At 44.1% G+C, this 20,012-nt stretch overlaps 1 protein-coding gene across 3 annotated transcripts in view; it reads left to right on the top strand.

Moving 5' to 3' along the window:
- The window catches only part of NFYC (nuclear transcription factor Y subunit gamma), a 63,045-nt gene extending 43,942 nt beyond the window's left edge, over positions 1-19,103 (top strand). For 2 of the 3 annotated variants that reach the window (XM_063104061.1, XM_063104062.1), the window contains 6 exons: positions 2,514-2,609; positions 7,443-7,616; positions 11,048-11,206; positions 14,296-14,403; positions 16,873-16,932; positions 17,920-19,103. In XM_063104061.1, the coding sequence (XP_062960131.1) occupies positions 2,514-2,609; positions 7,443-7,616; positions 11,048-11,206; positions 14,296-14,403; positions 16,873-16,932; positions 17,920-18,351 (1,029 nt within the window). In that variant the 3' untranslated portion in view covers positions 18,352-19,103. The remainder of the gene's footprint in view (positions 1-2,513; positions 2,610-7,442; positions 7,617-11,047; positions 11,207-14,295; positions 14,404-16,872; positions 16,933-17,919) is intronic. The other variant, XM_063104063.1, reaches the window with a different exon arrangement.
- Positions 19,104-20,012: the final 909 nt, after the last annotated feature.

A 20,012-nucleotide genomic window follows, 5' to 3' on the forward strand; every position in this document is an offset into this window, starting at 1 on the left:
CCTTCTAGTGCGGCTAGACATTGCAACATACGGTTAAGATTTGCGTACTTTACTGTATGAAAAATTTAAAGCAAAAGAAAAAAAAAACAGGAAAAAGATATTGAACTCTAGTAGATGATATGCATGTTGAAGTTGCAAAACCTAATTTATGCTGCCTTGAAGTAAGTCTGTGGTTCTAGATAGGTCCAATTAAAGCAGGCTACATTCAAAATTAGTTCAGATTTAAAAATAAGATGGGTGAAACACTTCAACATTTTTCAAAAAAGAAAATATCTGAATGATCAGTAAGCCTATGAAAAGGGGTGCCACATCATTAGTCATCTGGAAATACAAATTAAAACCAAAATGAGATACCAGTTTATACTCTCTAGAATGGCTAAAGTAAAAAAGACTGACAATACCAAGTGTGGAGGAGGAAGTGGAGTGTCTGAAACATATATCGCTAGTCAGAATGTAAAGTGATGTCATCACTTTGAAAAACTATTTGGCACTTTCTAATAAAGTTAAACATATCCCTGCTCTATGACCCAGTCATTCCACTCCCAGGAATGCACCCAAAAGAAATGTGTACATTCTTGTATAAAAATGTTCATAACAACCTTATTTATAATAGTCAGAAATTGGAAACAACTTACATATCCATCAATACAGGAATATATAAGCAAACTGATACATTCATGAAATGAATAACTAAGCAATAAAAAGAAACAAACTATTACTCTGTACAACATGGGTGAATGTCAAAGATACTATGGTAAGCAAAAGAAATGAGGGGGGGAATTACATAGTGCATGATACCGTATACTATAACCACCTATGTTGTCAGAAATCAGAGTTGTGGTTGCCTCATTTAGTGGGGTGTAGTAAGGAGGGTATCGACTGGAAAGGGTTAGAAGGGAACTTTTCTATATTCTTATCTGGGTGTTATCTACCTGGGTGCATACATTTATCAAATTCCATCAAACTGTACTTAAAGATTTCTGTATTTTACTGAAGATGAGTAATAACTTGGTGAAATATTAGCATTAAAAAAAGGCAAAATAAAAATTTTAGAAAGACCAATTTAAGTATATCTATGTTTCCAAAATACTGTGGAACATTTTGGTGTATGTCTCAAGGTGATTATTATTTCCTTTTCTTTTTCACCCTTCATTCTATCCATGGATGAGCCATTTAGATAGCTTCAGTAGGTGACATCATCAAGAATGTAACACTATATTGTACTCATCTTAGATGAATGCTACCAATCTTAAGATGTGCCTGTTTCGATTGGGAGGGTTTATTATCAAGCTGGTGGTTGGCAAGAAGAGCGGACTGGAGTTTTGCATTTCATTGTCTTGGGGCCATCACAGATACAAGGGAAGAAAAGCAGAAAATTTCCATGCCTTTCTATTTTTCTGATGAGTCACCTTCTCTTAAGGTGTGGTATATAAAGGTTGCTAAGGATTTCTGTTAGTGTTTTGACTTTCCCCCCAACATTTAATTATGAAAAATTTCAAACATAAGCAAAATTTACAGTGAACTTCTTTTATACTAACCACTTAGATTCTACCATTAACATTTTACTATATGTGTTTTATCCCCATATCTATCTGTCCCTCTATCCATCCATCAAGTCATCTTTTTTAGGTGCATTTCAAAGTTTTTTCTCCCCTAAATAATTAAATATGCATGTCATTCACTGGAATTCAATGTTTTTTTCCTGTTTGTTTTCCTTTTGCTTTAAAATTTTTAGTAAAGTACACAAGTCTTAATATGCATAAGGTATTGGTTTTTAATAAAAATATTTTAGTTTTAGTATTCAAAGAAAGGGAGTGTCTCACCCTTGAAGAGAAAAATCCATCAGAGCGGGCCTTGGTTCTGTGGTATCATTAGTCAGCTGACTCCTGTGTTCTCTACCCACCTCTGCCTCTATTCGAGTAACTTCAGACTTCTAATATTCATATCACATTCAACCAGATTTAGACCATGGATTTATGACTGCTATTTTGAATTGCAAAATGAAAATCATACCCTTGTGAGAACCAACATATATGGATCATGTGACTAGAAAGTGTTGCAAAAATTTATTTATCTAAGAGATTTAAAATACATTATAATTACTTGTAGACAAAATATTATTTAAGGCCTAAAAAGTTGTAAGATCGAATGATACTAACCTTGCTAACCACAAAATGACCAGAAGCCTGCCAGGTGAGATTGCTAGGTTTATACTAATTTAGCTGGAGGATAATAATTTGTGGAGAGGGCCTTGGGACGGGATGAAGCAGGAGGAGTAGTGTTTGGAGGCTCAAATATCCTGTTTTAAAGCATGAGCTACTTGTATCTCTTTTTTCTTGCTGATGGATATCTGATCATTTGAAGTTTATAAGTTTGTGCTTATTTCTGCTATAAACTTGGCCATGGGCATTCAGTATGGCTTAAAAGTCATCTTATTTTACTTGGAGGGTTTAAAACCAGGTGAACTAGTTTCTCCCCAGTGTAATTTTTCACTCTGCTTTTCTTTGTTACAGAGGAATGATATCGCCATGGCAATTACAAAATTTGATCAGTTTGACTTTCTCATCGATATTGTTCCAAGAGATGAACTGAAACCTCCAAAGCGTCAGGTGAGCTGGGAAAGGCATTGCTGTTGCTGCTGACTGAAGAGCACTTGCGTACTGGTGTCGAATGTGCTGCTTCTCCTCTGTCAGCACACGTCATCTGCTGTTCCTTTTGCTCCTCTTCTCTAGACCAGACTCATCCTTAACATCTCCTCCTGTTACTCATTTGTGGATACTTTTAACTCAGTGCCTCTCAAGTGTCAATTCAAAGAAAGTTGACAAAATGAAAAATAAAGAATAGTTACAAACAGTAAAGTGAAGCTTATTTCAAGGTACCTTAGGGAATATATCAGAGTTCCTAATCTGGGGTGGGAGAACATTCCCAGCAAGTTACAGATTTTAGCTTTTTAAGAAAGAGCTTCTCTATGTGCACAGTGGTATTTGGAGTGAAGGGACTTTGTTTTCTCTTACTCTATACTGTGCCCTGGCTGAACATTAGAATCACCTCTGAGGGTTTTAAAAATGCCAGTGCCCAGGCTCCACCCCACATCAGCTGAATCAGAATCTGTGATGATGAGGCCCAGGCATCAGTACTTTTTAAAGCTCCCCAGATGCTTTTAATGTGCAACCAAATTTGAGAATCACCACTTAAACTTTCATAAGCAATCAGAAGAAAGAATGTCTACCTTCCCTTTTTTTCTGCCTGCCCCTCTTCAAAGTTTACACCAATTGTTTTATCAGTACTTTGGTTGCGTATAGCTTCAATAACAATTGTAATAGACCCCTGTCCTGTATAGCTCATTGTTTTAGGCACGCAAATTGCATAACTCACTAGGTGTAGTAGAGCCACTTGGGAAATAGTGGCAGAATAGAGCGATGCTGTGCCTTGTTCTTGCTTTATTTTGCTAATAAAATACTAAGTGTTTTAAACACATTATGTCATAGTACATTATCCTTAAAAACAGTCATTCAATGACAACCATTCTCCCCAAGCTGGCCAATGTTAATAACCAACCAGTCAGAGAAAGTATAGGAGAATTGGGCATGCTAATCGACATTTATAGTTCTGACCCTGCATGGGAGCATTTGATTAGCAAGCCCTCTGTCATCTCCTTCCTAGAGCAGGGTGTGCCTCACTGCGTCTCCGTTCTTTCTGGGCAGTCTTTGCTACTGTAAACATCCTTGACTGGAAGCTGTAAGGTGTTCAGAGGAGCTTTCAGTCGGATGTTTACAGCGGCAGGCTGCCACGTTCGTCCCCAGCTGCACATCGCCTTTGAAACATTGCAGATTTGTGCCCATGGATTCAGTTCCTCCTCCTGAGGTAGTTCCCTCCTCTCTGAGAAGTCACAACAAGAACTCAGACCACTTTTCTTCCTTTAGAATAATACCACACATGTGCTTTCCGTGTTGGGATTTTTTCCTCCGTGTATCTATCAGAAGTCCCCTTTAGAAAAAAGGTTGTGAGCTCTGTAATGAAATCAATCCTTACTTACTCTCATTGTGCTAACTCCTTGTTCTCTGTTGGCTATCTGCTGAATAGACATGGCTGGAGAGAAGGGCCATGTCCTACCCCTTTCTTCGAAGTCCTCAGTGGTTCTGGTTCTCTCAGGGTGTCAGACAGCTCCTTGTTTTATTCTAGCCGGGTTCGAAATGCTATGATCCATCTCCTTTTAAAGTATGTCTAGCTGAAACAGCTCCTTGCTGCCTGGATTTAGGTCTTTCTAGGTGTTCAAGCCATTGATTGGCATCCTTTTCAGGACAGCTGTTGCCTGGCCTTTGAAAGGTTGAGATTGCTGAAAGCTGGCCTGAAATCATAAGATAGCATTTTTAATCCTCTGTAGACATGAAGTTTTCCCAAGCTCCAAATTGGCTGGCACCTCGTAAAGTCCTTTAAAAATGCCTACTCTCCAAAACTCACCCTTTCTGAAGGAGGCAGCAGTTCACTCTTGCTACTGAAGCAGATGTACTTTTTTCTAATCTGGGTCTGGCTGCACAACACTGTAGTGATGGCTCTAGGATGTGATGGTGCTCATTATCTGGTATTGTTTTTCAGTCTCAGCCTCCGAAGAGGTTCCAAGAGCAAGCCCTGTGGTTGGGGAGGCCACTGCTAAAGCTGAGAAAGTGCCCATTCTGGATTGATCCCATCATTCAGGGATTGTTCTAGCACTTGGCGTGATGTCCCACTCCTGGGAAGAGGAACTAGCCAGAAATATTGAGTTGTGGGCTTAAGCCCCTTGATTTCTCAGAGGTGCTTGGGAATTTTTCTTGTTCTTCAGGGAAGCAAGTAAAGACTATTTGAAAGTAGCAGGTAGTTGAGGCCTAACTTCTGCCCCACTAAAGCTATGAGTTGAAAGTTCCTGCCCATTGAAATGTCATTATCTTTTCACCCATTTCTTTAAACCAAGCATAATCATTCTCTTGCTGGCTTGACCTCCATTGGCAGAATAATGAGCCTTTATAATACAGAAGAGCTTTAAATATGCCTCCTTCCATTCCAGTGATTTGAGAACAGTCACGTCTTGTCCTCACAACACAAATCTATTTGGTACTCACACAGTGTCTTGGACACTGCTTAGTTCACAAACAATCTCAGGGGATATACTAGGCAGCATAGGAGAAGCTCTTCACATACTCTCACAGCTTTTGGCAAGGGGTGTTTTGGCTTCTGGAAGAGGGGTATTTGGAGGGTTTGCTTTTTGTTTGGGGGGAAAAAACCCATATTCAATGATAGATCATTTGTAGTCAGGGATAGCTGGAGACAGAACAATCACAGGTCAGGCTTAGGAAATGCCAATGTCTCCCTACTCCCTGACTTCCTACAAGCTGGTTCTGGGGCTCTCAGTCGGCTATACCCTCGTATCACCCAAGAGCTTTTTCCAGGTTAGGTCTGTACAACTTTAGTGATTTGTGTTTTTTATAAAATAGGAAGAGAGATCTCAGTGGTTAATAAATACGTTGAACCTATTTCAACAGCTTTGAAAAGGTCAGTTGACCTCCGTTTCTCAGCTAAAAAGGGTTTTAGTATTTTTCCCTGCCACAGCCAAGTCCTAGTTGCCTGGCTGATCTTTGTTTATAATGGTGAGAAGTTGGAGTTGAAATGGAGTCTATGTTGTCACTGTTAAGTTATTGAGACCTAGATGATAATAAAAGGGGATCTCCTTTTTCTTCTGCCTCAGCATGATCATGTTGAGGGTTAAGACTATTTGGGTCTGAAGCACAGAATATATTAACCTAGAAAGTTGGTTTATGTTTAAGGACTTGCTAGGCTGGGTGGCTGACCATCAGGGAACCTTGTCTTGCAGAGACCCAAGTCTCTCAGAGGTTAGATATCTGTAGTCCTAGTTTCAGTATCCTGGGCCCCTAGTCACCAGGCAAGCAAAAGAATACCTAACCCCCTTCTATAGAGGATACCCCCTTCTCCCCACACTGTGGCCACGGAATCCTAGAGGTAGCAAAAGAGAGTTTAGGGACTCTTTTCTAATCGTAACACTGTTGGGTTCAAGAGAATTTGTCATACCACCATCTTGGATTCAGAAAAGTACTTTCTTGCCTCTGTCTGTCTATCTAAATCCATTTATCATTCAGCAAGCATTTATTGAGTGCCTACATGGGGATGGTAGGGACAGTGGGGAGCAAGAGAGAGCTAGGATTTGCCCTCATAGGGCTTACATTTTAGGAGGGCAGGCAGTTAATTTGACATGCAGGTACAAAAAAGTGTAATGAGGACAGTACTATGAAAGTACAGATTGGGGCACTAAACCCTAGTGAAGGGAGGGGGTCATTACCAACTTAGCAAATGTCACCTTGGGGAGCTTTGAGGCAGTCCACAGGGTCTCTATACCTTGAAGAAGTGTCTCTTCCTATCTTGTGGAACCTGGTAAACTTAGCCCAGAACAAGAAAGTGAGTAAATTTAGCTAATATTTTTACTCAGCTAGCCCAAGTGGTTGTATGTTTTTTGTTTTTGTTGTCCCAGGCAGGGGCACATGTGTCACAGGTCACTCCGGATCAGACGTCGATCTCTGTGTCAGTGGTCAGGGGCCGATCAGCCCCAGACCCTCTGGGCTGTAACCATGCCGTAGTGTGTGTAAACATCCTACACTCTCAGCTGTGAGCTCAAGGTGGCTGGGAGAGGGTTGTTTACTCCTTCTGCCATGGAAAACATCAGCTGAAGAAGGAACAGTCTCTTCACTCGGCAGATCGGAAAAAGCGACCTCCTTAGTCAGCTAATGCAGCACCCCAGCGGAGAGCTGTCCATCAGGCTCCCTGGGTTGTGCTTCTGTGGCTAAGTACAATCAGAACCAGATGTGATGCTGAATAGACATGCCCTCAGTGACCATAGAAAAGCTGGGCACTTGCTTACCAGTGCTCTCAATCCTGATATTTGCTTCTGAAATTGTAGCCGAGGAAAAGCCGTGTTTCCCTTTCCCCTGCTCTGCCCCTCCTGAGGTGGTGGGAACAAAATAAGGAGAGTGCTGCATATTTGGGAGATGGGGAGCGGCCTGAAAGGCATGATGTTCGGTAGCATCTTCCCAGAGCTTGCAATTAGCACTGTTCTCAGATCACTGGCCTTGACAGCATTTACTGATAAGCACCACTGGTGCGTGGTTTTTAGTTACGGTAATTATTTGCCCGTTTGCAGCTCATCACGCAATTGGTGATTACTCAGTACTTCAGAAAATTAGCTCTATGTTTTGTGAGGCCTATAGAATCTGCTATTTTTAGTTTGATTTAGCACAACTGGTCTCTTCGAATTCCACTTTTCTTTGGCTTCAAATGTGGAGAGCTCAGCATTCAGCAGGCAACTGCTCATAGCCTGTTTGGGGGAAGAGTGGAAATTCACTGTGGCGGCTGCTGAGTTGGTTCTTTTCCTCTTACCTGTCTCTCTTTCCACCCCACAGGAGGAGGTGCGCCAGTCTGTGACTCCTGCTGAGCCTGTCCAGTACTACTTCACACTGGCTCAGCAGCCCACCGCCGTCCAAGTCCAGGGGCAACAGCAAGGCCAGCAGACCACCAGCTCCACAACCACCATTCAGCCCGGGCAAATCATCATCGCGCAGCCTCAGCAGGGCCAGGTCTGTGAGCTGCTGAGGGTCCCCACCCAGCAAGACCATGCCTGTTAGGTTTGGGATGGGGAAAGCTTGATTAGGGCAGAGAGGCAGCCAAATTATTATAGAGCACTGATTTGAAGTCTGGAAACCTCAGATTCAGCCACTGAAATGAGGTGTCACCCTAATCTCTCTGGACCCTGTTTTCCTTGTAGGTCAAATGAGGAAAGTGCAGTGGACAAGATACTCTCCAGAATCCTTATGAGCTCTGAAATTGCAGAAGGAAAAAAAAAATCTTTAATGTCCCCATGAAGAGTAGTGGGATCTCTGTAGAAGGTCTTTTAAGTGGACTCTATTCCTGCTGTTTGTGTGTCCAGAACTGGAATTTGTGCCCTTAAAGGGGGAGATTGGGCATCACTGCCAACTTGCATATGTCTCTTCTCCTTATCCTTGTCATTTCTCTCTCCCACCATATTTGTGTCAGGTGACCTCTCTTTTTACAGTAGTAGTCAGAGGATCCTTTCTATCCCCGATAGTGTTGTTGTGAGAGCAGTAATATCCATGTTTGTTAGAGATCATGAGAGGCTGCAGAGAGCTCTGTACTATGAGCTCTGAGTCCAAATTCCCTGTCAATCATTAATTTATTTATTCATCAAACACTGAGCATCCTCTGTAGGTAAAATCCTATACTATGTATTGGGATACAGGCATGAATGAAATAGTCCTTATTTTCAAGAAATTCACAGTCTAGTTAGGAATACAAATACTTACAGATTATACCACCAGGTGGGAAGTATAGGACGTTCTTAGAATTGTGTACAGTGTATTATAGGAGCACATCAAAAGGAATACCTAACAGAGATGTGAGGGGGTGGTAGTAGAGGAGGTAGTCAGAGAAGTTTCCTGAAGGGAATCATAGGAGTCTTGGAACAGTGGAAGTTAATCAAATAAAGTGGGAAGGGATGGTATTGCCAGTAGAGGGCACAGCACAAGCAAAGGCTTAGAGGTGAGCAACAGTACAGGTAGTGGTAGGAAAGTACAATCAGCATAGGGGAACATGTAGGCAAGTCTGAAAGGAGAGGCAGGAAACACATCCTGGGTAGCCTTGCATATTCTAGTAAGGAGCTGGGTTTGCCTAAAAGAAAGAAATGGGGGTGGAAGTGTATTTAAATATTGATTATGATTTTAGGATTTATTCCCCGATCATTTATTTGTTCATATAACAAAAATTTATTGAGGGCTTGCTCTGTGCCAGACACTGTGCTAGGCAGGAGAGATTCGAAGATGATCACAGCCCAGTCCCTGCCTCAAGGCATTCACTGCACCCGATGCCTAAGGGAACTTCTTTGGCTAATGCTTGTGCCTCTGCAGTGGAGAGAGCTTTATCTGCCAAAGCTTTATCCCTTTACAGAGTGAACTTCAAGGGAGTCTGCCAAGGGCTGGCTCTGATTGGCTGATCATCCTAAGAAGCTCATGGTTGTTGTGCCCTGACAGCAGGGCACTCCATACGTGATATGACAGCTGCCATGCTAACACAAGCCCTCATTTTCCTGAAATGATTAAGAAATACTTCGGAAATCCTCTTGGGAAAATTAGGTTGATATAGTAGTGATGAGTTGGCGCATGCGTTTTTTTAGTCAGCAAGAATTTCATCTATCCTCTCCTCTGCCAACCCAGACCTGCTCAGCTAGGAGCTGATAAGGCTTGTGAGGATGGTGAAATTGGTTCTTCCTAGCATCTCCCAGCTGCTTTTGTGCTGTCCTGCTGTTTCAGGGTGGCCTCGTGCTGTGTCACACCTCCCTGGACCTGTAGTGATGGCTGTTTCAAGTTGAGTGCAAATATCCTTTGCAGGACAGAATACATATTAAAGCAAAGTGGAAGGAATGCATATTTTGGTAAAGTGAATCCTATGTTTTCTGTCAAAAATTGGAAACTTATTTCTAGAGGTTTGGGGATACGCTGAGTTGAAGATCATAGTATGAGAACAGAAGAGACATTTCCTATTGGTTTAGCCCACTGCATGTGCTTTTACTCAGGGCTCTCTATCGTCTTTCTTCCCTACCCTCCTCCAGTTTATAGTAATTTCTCCTTACCTAGTAATCCCTCGAATCTCATTTGTAGTTCCCAAAACATATCCCCTTCCCTTGTAATTTTAGATGCATGGTTATAATGTCTAGTAAACCTATGTAGTCGGAATTAAGAACATTAGAATAGCAATATCAATTGAAGCCCATGATTCATGGAGACTCCCAGAGTTGTCTTATTGAGGTGATTCTTAATTCAGAGTAGGGAGAGATCATGTTCGAATTGGGGAAGGGGAACGGGGGAGGGTTAGGGGGTGTTGGAGTACATGTGTAGTTCAAAAGACTCCACCTCCCTCTCACCACTACCACCCCCAGATGAGCCAGATATCCTGGGTTCACTGCTCCAGGTAATCTGTAAAAGTCACATCTAGGAGGGCTGGCCCGTGGCTCACTTGGGAGACTGTGGTACTGACAACACCAAGGCCATGGGTTCGGATCCCCTTACCAGTCATCTTTTTTTTTTTTTTTAAAGTCCCATCTAGGGCTAAAGTTTTGAGATTTGCAGGAATGATTGACCCTTTTGACAGTTCAAGTCTTTGCCTTCTCTCAAAAGAGTAAGTTTTATAGGACTACAATCCACTAAGGGTGTGTAAAAGACGCAGAATATTAGACAGAAATTTCTTAAATCTGAGATTGCCATTTCCAGAAAGTTAAAGCCCTTGGTTTATTAAATTCTGTTAGTTAGGGGTAGGCTCAGCTAAGAATCTATGTCTTAACAGTGTCTAGTGTGTTACTAGTAAATGTTCACCTCTGCCGTGGGAAGCCATGCTGTGGTCAAGAGCCACATGGCAGGAGTAGGCAGGAATCTCTTTACTGCTTGAATGGGGATGGAAACCAGTGTGCACTAGGCCCAGTCCCAGAGCTGTGCCCATGTGCTTTATTTTCTTTCCAGTGTCTTGCATGCCTACGGAAGAGACCAGGACACTGAACTTAGTAAATTCATACTGATCCCACTTTCCATTTAGTTTTGCCCTACAAATTCACCTGCTCCAAACTTGACTTTGGCCATTTCTCAAGTGTGCTGTGATGCTTGCTTTCATTTTTTCTGTACCACATGTGTCTTACCATCACTGGAGGGGCTGTGAAAAGTTACAGCATTTGAAGCATGGAGATCTGTGTTTGAGACCCTGGCAAATATTCTGTACTATGAGCCTAAAAATCTGTTTGGCTTTCCCATGTTTCATTTCAGAGAGTAACTTCAGCAGTGCTGTAAACCCAAAGGACTTTTAGGTTGAGTGTTGATTTTAGTGTTTAGATAAGTTTACGCATTAATGGAGGGGGTTTGCTCCCAGTTAAAGCTCATTATTAATCCCTTGGTAATCCTATGGGCTGTGAACCAGAGCTCAGACATCTTCTCATAACTCTTCTGTCCAGACCACTCCCGTGACAATGCAGGTTGGAGAAGGTCAGCAGGTGCAGATTGTCCAGGCCCAGCCACAGAGTCAAGCCCAACAGGCCCAGAGTGGCACTGGACAGACCATGCAGGTGATGCAGCAGATCATCACTAACACAGGAGAGATCCAGCAGATCCCGGTAAGCCCTGCTCTAGAGGTCTGCATGGTTCTGTTTTCAACTTCATAGCAGGAAATACTTATATTTTATATATGTGTGTGTCTGTGTTTGTTTTGTTTTTAACCTTTATTTTCATTATCACCTGACCACAACTTGCTTCACTGTTTGCTCCCTGCTTTCCTTTAATCCATATTCAGATTTACCACTATGGGACAGCTCCTCTTGATTTCCCTTCACTTCATCTATGCAGAGAAATCACTGTAACCACTGACCCATGCCAAGGCCCAAAGGCCCTCTGAGGCAGACCTGTCTTTTGATTAGGAGAGAATAAGAGGGAAGTGTATAGGGAAGGCCATAAATACACTTGTTGCATATTTATGAGTCAGTTCCCAGTGGAGCCTGTAGCAAAGTATATTTTTGGCTTCCATTTAACTTATCCATTCCTTCACTGTGGACTCCTGTTTCCCGTGTGCCTTGAGGGATTTTATTTCTTAGATTTGTTGGCTTTTTTACTTGTACTTGTTCTTTTGTAAAAAATGTCCTTGTCTTAACACTTGTAGTCTACACATTGGTCATTTTGCCACCAAAAACTGGAAGGTAAGTGATGTGGAGCAGTCCTTCTATTTCCTGCCCCTTGCTCTTCTTATTGTAAATGAAACGTAGGCAGGTGTAGAAACTCACTTGGACTTGGTGAACCACTTCCTCTTTGAAAAAACTCAAAAATAGCCTCAGCTCAGTTTTAGGATTAGTTCTTCTTATGAACAGAGCAGTTGGCCAAGAAAAAGCTTAGGAAAGTGGACTGTGTATGTCTCTGTCTCTGTCTCTGTCTGTGTGTCTTTGTTTGTCTTTCTCTCATACACATACATATATCCCGCTTAGGAAAGTGGAGTGTATGTGTCTGTCTCTGCCTGTTTGTCTCTCTTTGTGTGTGTCTCTCTCTCCCTCTCTTTCTCTCAAACACACATACACACACACCATCAAGACCTCTCTTGAATCATTCTTATTTTTACACGTGAAGGCACCAGAACAAGTTCATTTAAGCCAGAGAAGAGTTTCTGCCTTGCAGTAACTTTAACCCTTTGGGACAGAGAGCTTTAGCCCAGATTTGTTGCAGAATTCACAGCCTCATCTTCAGTGGTCTTAGACACTTTCTGCAGGAGTCTGCATTTCTAGACTCTTTAGGCACCTCATCAGAGTGCTCGTAATAGTGATGACCTTTAAGAAGGAAACTTTACTTCTCTTTTGAAAGCCCAAGGGGTAGGCTTATTTGCTCTGTAAATAATGTCAAAAAGCTGTGAGGAACCCCAGACCTGTCCCATGGTAGAGGACTGAGGGGCAGAGCATCACGAGATGTCTTAACATAAGCCTAAAAGAAAATTTGCTTCTAAGAACTGCTTGGAACCATTTGGCTCACAGCTTTTCAATCACATTTGGGTTTCTGCAAAGAGCTCTTCCCAGCTAGAAAATTTAAAGTCCCTGTGGCTGTGAGTACACCTTCTCTCACTCCTGGGATGATGCTTTATTCTTTCATCCTATGATCCTTGGCTGGAGTTTTGGTGACTCCTGGGACCAGCCTCTGTCTCAGCAGATGAGGTTCCCTAAGCTTCCACCAGCTGCCTTCATCCCACAAGCAACTTAACATTGTTGCCTGTGAGCTGCATTATAGGATTTAGGTGGGGAATTTAGGCATGGCTACATTGCCTGGCAGCTCCTCTTGGCATAGTCTCAGAAAAGAAATGACTGCAGGTCTCAATACTCTTGCCTTGTCTCCTTTGAAGCAGATTCTTAATGGGTTTAGCTTTATGTCCCTCCATCTTGCCTCAAGCAGACAATTCTGGAATAGTCTACCAAGAACTTCAAAGTTAGTTTTTCCTTGGTAGTTTAGCTCCTTTGAGGCTGGAAGTTTCAGAGAAGTAGATTGATTTAACAGTACATGCAGAGGTGCAGCTTCATCCCATCAGCATTTTCCTAATGGAATTAAGATTCTTACAGTGAAGTTAGCTCTTGAAGGCCAGGGGAAATTTGTTCCAGGGCAAAGAGGTACAACTTGCTTGTCAATCTTAAGAAGCTCCCCTTTGCAATAAAGTCTGGGGAACCACAGAGGCCGGTTTTTGGGCCCCCCAGATAGAGACAGGCCAAATCTGCCTGTGCTCCCAAAACCTTTTTCCACCCCTAAATCATGGGTATGAATGTCTTCAGTCCTCTGCTGACCGTTCTCTCTGCTGAGCAACACATTCCTCTCACATTGTAACCGCCTTGGTCCTCCCTTCATTCTCAGCTCCAAGCACTAATACTTTCATGGTACACTGGAGCGTTACAAGCCCGAGTTAAGGCTTTTAGCAAACAATTAAATGCAGCATGTGGTATTATTATATTACCTGAGACTTAATCATAAGCATGAGGGACTATAAGGGCACTTTTGTAGCTTTGGTTTCCCAGGATGGGGTTTTCTGTGAAAGGTTTATTGATTCTGCTTCCCCTTGGGAGGTATTTGGATAGAAGCTAGTGCTGAACTCCAGGGATCCTAAAAGTCTTACAGAACCCCATTTGCCCTGGCTTTTGGGGACAGAGCTAGTAAAGCAGCCCAGACTTTTTCTCCAAGATGTGCAGCAGGGGGCTGGGCAGTACCAGAGCTGTGGTGCAGAATGATGGCCATCTGCTTGGGCTCCTGGTGGACACTGGAACTCTTCACAGTGTTAAGATGTGTGGTGATGGAGGGGAAAGAGGCCCACATTTAAGATACATGCATCCTGATATCATCAGACAGTCTTTGCAATAAATTCTTATAATAAGCTGTGATCAAACAGCCAAGAAGCAGCAAATAGTGAGTGTGTAGCCATGCTGTTCTCACATATGTGACAAGATCTTCTGGGAGTTTTTTCCAAAATACATTTAGGGAACATATCCTCTTTTGTGTTATGTGATTTGCGGGTGGGGAAGTTGTGGTTTTGCTTGTTTTGACCTCTGTTGAAAAGGAACTTTTTTCAGGGTAGGCTTCTTTGGTGGGCTTGAGAGGTAACGGGCAATCACCATCTCTGGTCACGGAAAGTTTGCCTGTTTGAGGTTGCGTTCAGTCTCCTGTGGTCTCTTTGTCTCTGCCCCTGCCCTAGGTGCAGCTGAATGCCGGACAGCTGCAGTATATCCGCTTAGCCCAGCCTGTATCAGGCACCCAAGTCGTGCAGGGACAGATCCAGACACTTGCCACCAACGCCCAACAGGTATGTACCCCAGAGATGCTGAGCTTGAGTTGGAGACCAACGGCAGCTGGTGTCTGGCTGGAAAGGAGTGCTTAGCACACAATCCTCTTGCCACTTCACCCTTTGGCAAGAGCCGCCCACTCCCATGCTCTCCACATCTGTTCTGCACTGCAAGGGACAGATGGGGGTAACTGGAAAATTAGATTCAAAGTATGTCTCTTAACATCTTGTTCTCAAGGGACAAAGAAATGCAAGGTAGGGGAAGCCTTGAGGGTGCTTACAAGAAGCCTGAGGTGTGTGCACACGTCAGACTGGAGGTGGAGGAAGCATTTGACAGACTGCCTTAGCAGGCTGAGTTTCTGTCTTTAAACCCCAAAAGCTATTGTGTTCTAGCACCTCCTTCGCCCTTTTGAAAGCTTACTTAGATTTTACCCCTACCTCCTCATGCATCTCTAACCAGAAGAATTACCCCTCATCTCCTCCCATGCCCTACAATATAGAAGGCTGAGATTTGCAGATGCTGAGGGGCCTGCCTCCCTGGGCTTAAGGGGTTGAGGGACATGGGCATTATTTGCAGAGGATGGGGGATGCTGGTCAAGGGGAGGCATTGCTAATGGATTCTTTTGCCTCAGACCCAAAAAAAGCAGCGATCGTTTAAGAGCTGGACTTGTCTGGCCCAGTTGGCATTTCTGGTGATATATCTATTGACAGTGGTGACAGAGCTGAGTTTGTAGAGCAGGTCTCCAAAGATCTCATTTGGGAAAATGAGAGGAATGAGGCAAAAGCTAAGCTTCTGAGTTCCATATAGTCTCTGGGATCATTAAAGGGCCCTTTCCATACCCACTCCCTGGCTCACTTTAAGGACTTGAGCTTTTCCATTATTTCTGCAGTGCTCACTGACATTGATACACGTGTCAAGACTGGTAACCTCCTTGGGTTCCTCTCTCTTTTTTTTAAACCTTGTAAGATTCTTCCTTGGGATCCAAAAAACTTTTTATGGCATGGAAGTGGCAGGAAGTGAGAAGGAAGTGTTCTTAGTTCCTCAGAGGTCAGTTTTGGGAACAGAACTAAAGCTAGGAAGTGGGGAGAGTTGGGAAGAGGGAGGGGTAAAAGCCAGAAGGGGGTACCTGAGGGCAGTTAAAATCTTCGTTAGGGGTTGTTGTGACAACCTGGCGCTTAGTAGGTGCTTGATAGATGTTTGTTGAATGAGTGCTGAATAAATAATATGTTAAATAGAATTTAAAGGTAAATGAAACTTCCTTCTCAGCTGATGTGAACGGCAATCCTGTCGGCCACAGGGCACAGTTAACCTTATCTGGGTGTTTTCTGTTAGTCTCAGGCTCATTCATTTATTTTGCAGACATTTCTTGAACACTTACTTTGCACTGGGGGTATAAAGACAAAAATGTGGCTCATGCCCTCAAGCAGCTTGTAGACTGGTAGAGGGAGAAGGACCAAAAATAAGGAATAAAGTACGAAATTTTCATGAAGCCCTTTCACACCTGTCCCCATTCTTGCTCCTCATAGCCTCTTGGGTCAGCCTGCAGGGGTTGTTTTTGGCTGTCATGAGGACATTCGAGAGGACAGTCCTTACCTTGCAGGTTGGCTGTGATGATTCCAGAAGATGGTATACAGAGGACATTGCTAGTTAAATGTTCCATAGATACACATGTGCACGAATGCTTCAGTCTTCTTTCTAGTTTACCAGCAGTTGTCATCATACGACGCAGATGTCATCACATGATCCAGTTCTACATGTCAGTAAATTTCTTTTAAAATCCATTTAAAATCCCCACATAAGTTTTTAAGTGCATGTGGTAAATGTTTTTCTTGCTCTACCCCCATCTGTTCCCCTTCCTTCTCCCCTCCCTTGGCCCAGGGAGCCCTCCAAAGGCCTCCCTTGCCTCTCTCAGAAAAAGTCCTTCATATGTTTGCCAAAAGGACTGCTAGGGCCAAGGCCACTTGTTTGCCAGGATGTTGTATGTTCTGGTCAGATAATCTGGGTGATACGGGTTTGGTTTGGATCTCACCTTCCAAGAATGAAGGGACTACTCACAACTTTGCCCAACATTTTGCAATCTGCCTTTACAGACTCTTAGGGCTTCTGCCCCAAACCGTAACTGTTATACCTTGTCATGTTAGTACCTAGGAGGTAGGTGTTCTGTTTGCACCTCAGACCTGAAGGTGAGTGAGTGATTGGGGGAGTAGGTGGATGTTAAGAGAGATGTGTGTGGGAGTTGTATATTATGTGCTCCAGGGTTCTCGATGTGCCTGTATTGTGCCAGCTCTTTGGGTAGCCATCAGTGCTAGGAGATGTGGAGAGATCTTTGCTTTCCTACTAGTCATCAAGCACCTGATCTATGCCAGGCCTCATCCTGGGCACTTTATAGGCATTGTCCCATTTCATTTTCACAACCCTCCCCTGGGTAGTGGACTGGTGGACCTGACCCTGCTGCTGACATGCCTGCTCTGCCATCTTGATTCCTACAGATCACACAGACAGAGGTCCAGCAAGGACAGCAGCAGTTCAGCCAATTCACAGATGGACAGGTACGGTGCCCAGCCTGGCAAGGGCAGAGTGGGAGGAGTTGGGCATAGTAATGGGCAGTATTTGGGTTTGGATGGTTAGGGCAACTGTCCTCTCCTCTCCTAACAATGAGTGAACAGAAATTATTAAAACAAGTACAGTTTTTAAATGAGAGGACCTATCCCTTAGATTTATAGACTTGCAGGAGCTAAAAATAAACTTGGATGTTACATACCCAAATTGCCATTTTATAAATTAGTAAACTGAGCCCTAGAGATGGGAAGTACCTTGTTCATGCTCACTCAGCTGTTCATTGCAGAGCTAGGACTAGAATGCAGGTCTCCTGTTTCCCTCTTTAAGACTGTTTTTTTGTTTGTTTATTTGTTTTCTCTCTATGATGATTTTTAATAGCATGAATTTGTCGAACTGCAGAGAACATGTGACCTCTCGAGCTCTTTTGGTGCCCATAATTCAGTAATTCTAAACCCATGCAAGGAAGGAATCTTCCCTTTTCCCTCCTGCTTTTCCTTCACAGTATGGTCCCAGAAACCACTGGGGACATGATAGGATGACATGCCCAAACTTGTGCTTCTACTGCCCAAAAGGGAGAAGAGCTGGCATTAGGATTCACCTCTGGCTTTTGCCTGTATCAGGTGCTAGGCCCACATGCCAGGGCTCCTGTGGAGGTCTTGGCTTTTGGTTTCTATTGGAGGCAACTGAAAATCCAAGTGGCCAATTGGCCCTGACCTTCCTAAGTGGTTGTGTGAGCATCTTCTCCACCCCTCATGGGTCTTGGCTGTAGTAATTGTTTAATACCAGGCCATCTTCTTAGCAGGGCCCATGTAGGAAATGCAGGTTCAGTTAAGCTTCAACCTGAACCAGATATTCTGATGAAAGGAGGAGAGGGGTTAGTCCTACTGCCCTTGCCAGTGAGGATTACCAAGAGTTTGGGGAAATGCTGACTTCCAAGCTGCTGGTACAGTGGTTTGAATTGCTTGTGTTTGTCACAGAGGAACAGCGTGCAGCAAGCTCGAGGCTCTGAGCTAACGGGAGAGGCAGAGCCCAGAGAAGTGAAAGCCACAGGAAATTCAACTCCCTGCACCTCTTCCCTGCCCACCACACACCCCCCCTCACACCAGGCTGGTGCCTCCTGTGTCTGCTGCTCCCAGCCCCAGCAGAGCTCCACACCCCCTCCTCCCTCTGATGCCTTGCAGTGGGTGGTGGTTGAAGTATCTGGGGCCCCCAACCAGCTTGAGGCCCATAGGGAGCTGCATGCCCCTCTCCCAGGGGTGACCTCACTCTCTCCTCTCCACCCCTCGCAGCAGCTCTACCAGATCCAGCAAGTCACCATGCCTGCCGGCCAGGACCTCGCCCAACCCATGTTCATCCAGTCAGCCAACCAGCCCTCCGACGGGCAGGCCCCCCAGGTGACCGGCGACTGAAGGCCTGAGCTGGCAAGGCCAAGGACACCCAACACAATTTTTGCCATACAGCCCCAGGCGATGGGCACAGCCTCCCTCCCCAGAGGACCCGGCCGACCTCAACGCCTCCTGCAGGCTAGGACACTGGTGCACTACGCCCCACGCCTGGGGGGCCAAGATTCTCCAGCAGAAAGATACAATATTTTTTATTTCCTTTTTCCATTTTTTTCCTCCAAGGAATCAATATTTCAATATGTTGAGCTGTGTGTCCAATGCTATGAAATGAAATTATTAAATGACATATTTATGGCATTTTCTTGAAGAGTGTGGTTGAAGAAATATTTCTCCTTTTGTTTTTCTTTTTTTGGTTCCGCTACTTCTTTTTAGGAGCAAGTCTCCCCAGGGGTGTGTGGTATTTCCTAACTCTTGGAATAGCTGCTGCCCCCAAGATTTGCCACCTTGTTCTGCTCTCAGATTGAATTAGTTGAATGTGTGTAGTGGTCCTCTCACAGTCCCCCTGCTCTTGCCCCAGAGGTCTGTGTGTTTGCATCTAGAGGCCATGGAAACATTCCTTATATTTAAGAGATGAACTTATTCCCATGGAGAGTGGATGGTTTTATTCCCATACCCTTCCCGAGGAGACTAGAACTTTGTGCATTTGCCGTCCCCCCGCCACCTCTTTTATTTTTTAAATGCATTAAAAAATTATGCTAGTCTCTTTTGCTGCATGGACTTCAAACTGCATGAAATGCAATAAATCTCATTTTAGATAATTTAGAGTCTGGGTTTCTGTGTCCTGGGGCATTCATGGGGCCACTTTGCTTGGGAAGGGCCTGGAAATGTTTGTTTGCCCTCAGGTTGGGAGTCTGGGAAGGAGGGATACCGTTGTGAGGAGGAGTTGTTCAAAGCTAATGGAACTTCTGCTGCATATTTGATTCAACCTGAGGTCCTCAGCCAATTTTAAAAGTGAATTTCAGGGCTGGCCCCTTGGCTCCCTCGGATGAGTGTGGTGCTGATGGCGCTGAGGCCAAGAGTTCAGATCCTATATAGGAATGGCCGGTGTGCTCACTGGCTGAGCGTGGTGCAGACGACACTGAGCCAAGGGTTGCGATCCCCTTACCAGTCACAAACAAACAAAAAAAACAAACAAAAAAAAGTGAATTTCATTAGAATATATTTGTTGCTCAGAGGTGCCTGCCTGACTTACTGGACTCCTACACATGTCAGATTGAGCTGTGTCCTGCTTGGTTGAGGGTCAAGAGGGCATCTCTCATGGAGAAAGCTGGCAGTATCCTGCAAAGAAGGACTGGGGTAAGTCCCTCCAGTCCTGCCTGGCACAGGCTGGCACTCTGAGCTGCCTGCAGTGGTCATGCCCATCACCAGAGAGGCATGGCATCTGCCATAGAGGGCAGCCCAGGTGCCTTGTCAGACAGCAGATCAGAGGGTTTCTACAGCCAGGGCCTGCTTTCTGTTAATCGAAGCAGGGAGAATAGAAAGAGCATCTCACTTCTTCATTGGCAATAGAGGCCGGTGATGCCCTATCTTTCTTACCTCAACCTTGCCATCCTTACAAGTAGATGAGGCCTGTTGTGGGAAAAGCAGTGAACTGATTGCCAGAAAGAGTAAGTATGTGTCATTAAACTATGGGCAACTCCCTCGTCTTTGGGACTGTCTCAAGGGGT

The sequence above is a fragment of the Cynocephalus volans genome, chromosome 8 (assembly GCF_027409185.1).
Source record: "Cynocephalus volans isolate mCynVol1 chromosome 8, mCynVol1.pri, whole genome shotgun sequence".
NCBI lineage: Eukaryota > Metazoa > Chordata > Mammalia > Dermoptera > Cynocephalidae > Cynocephalus > Cynocephalus volans.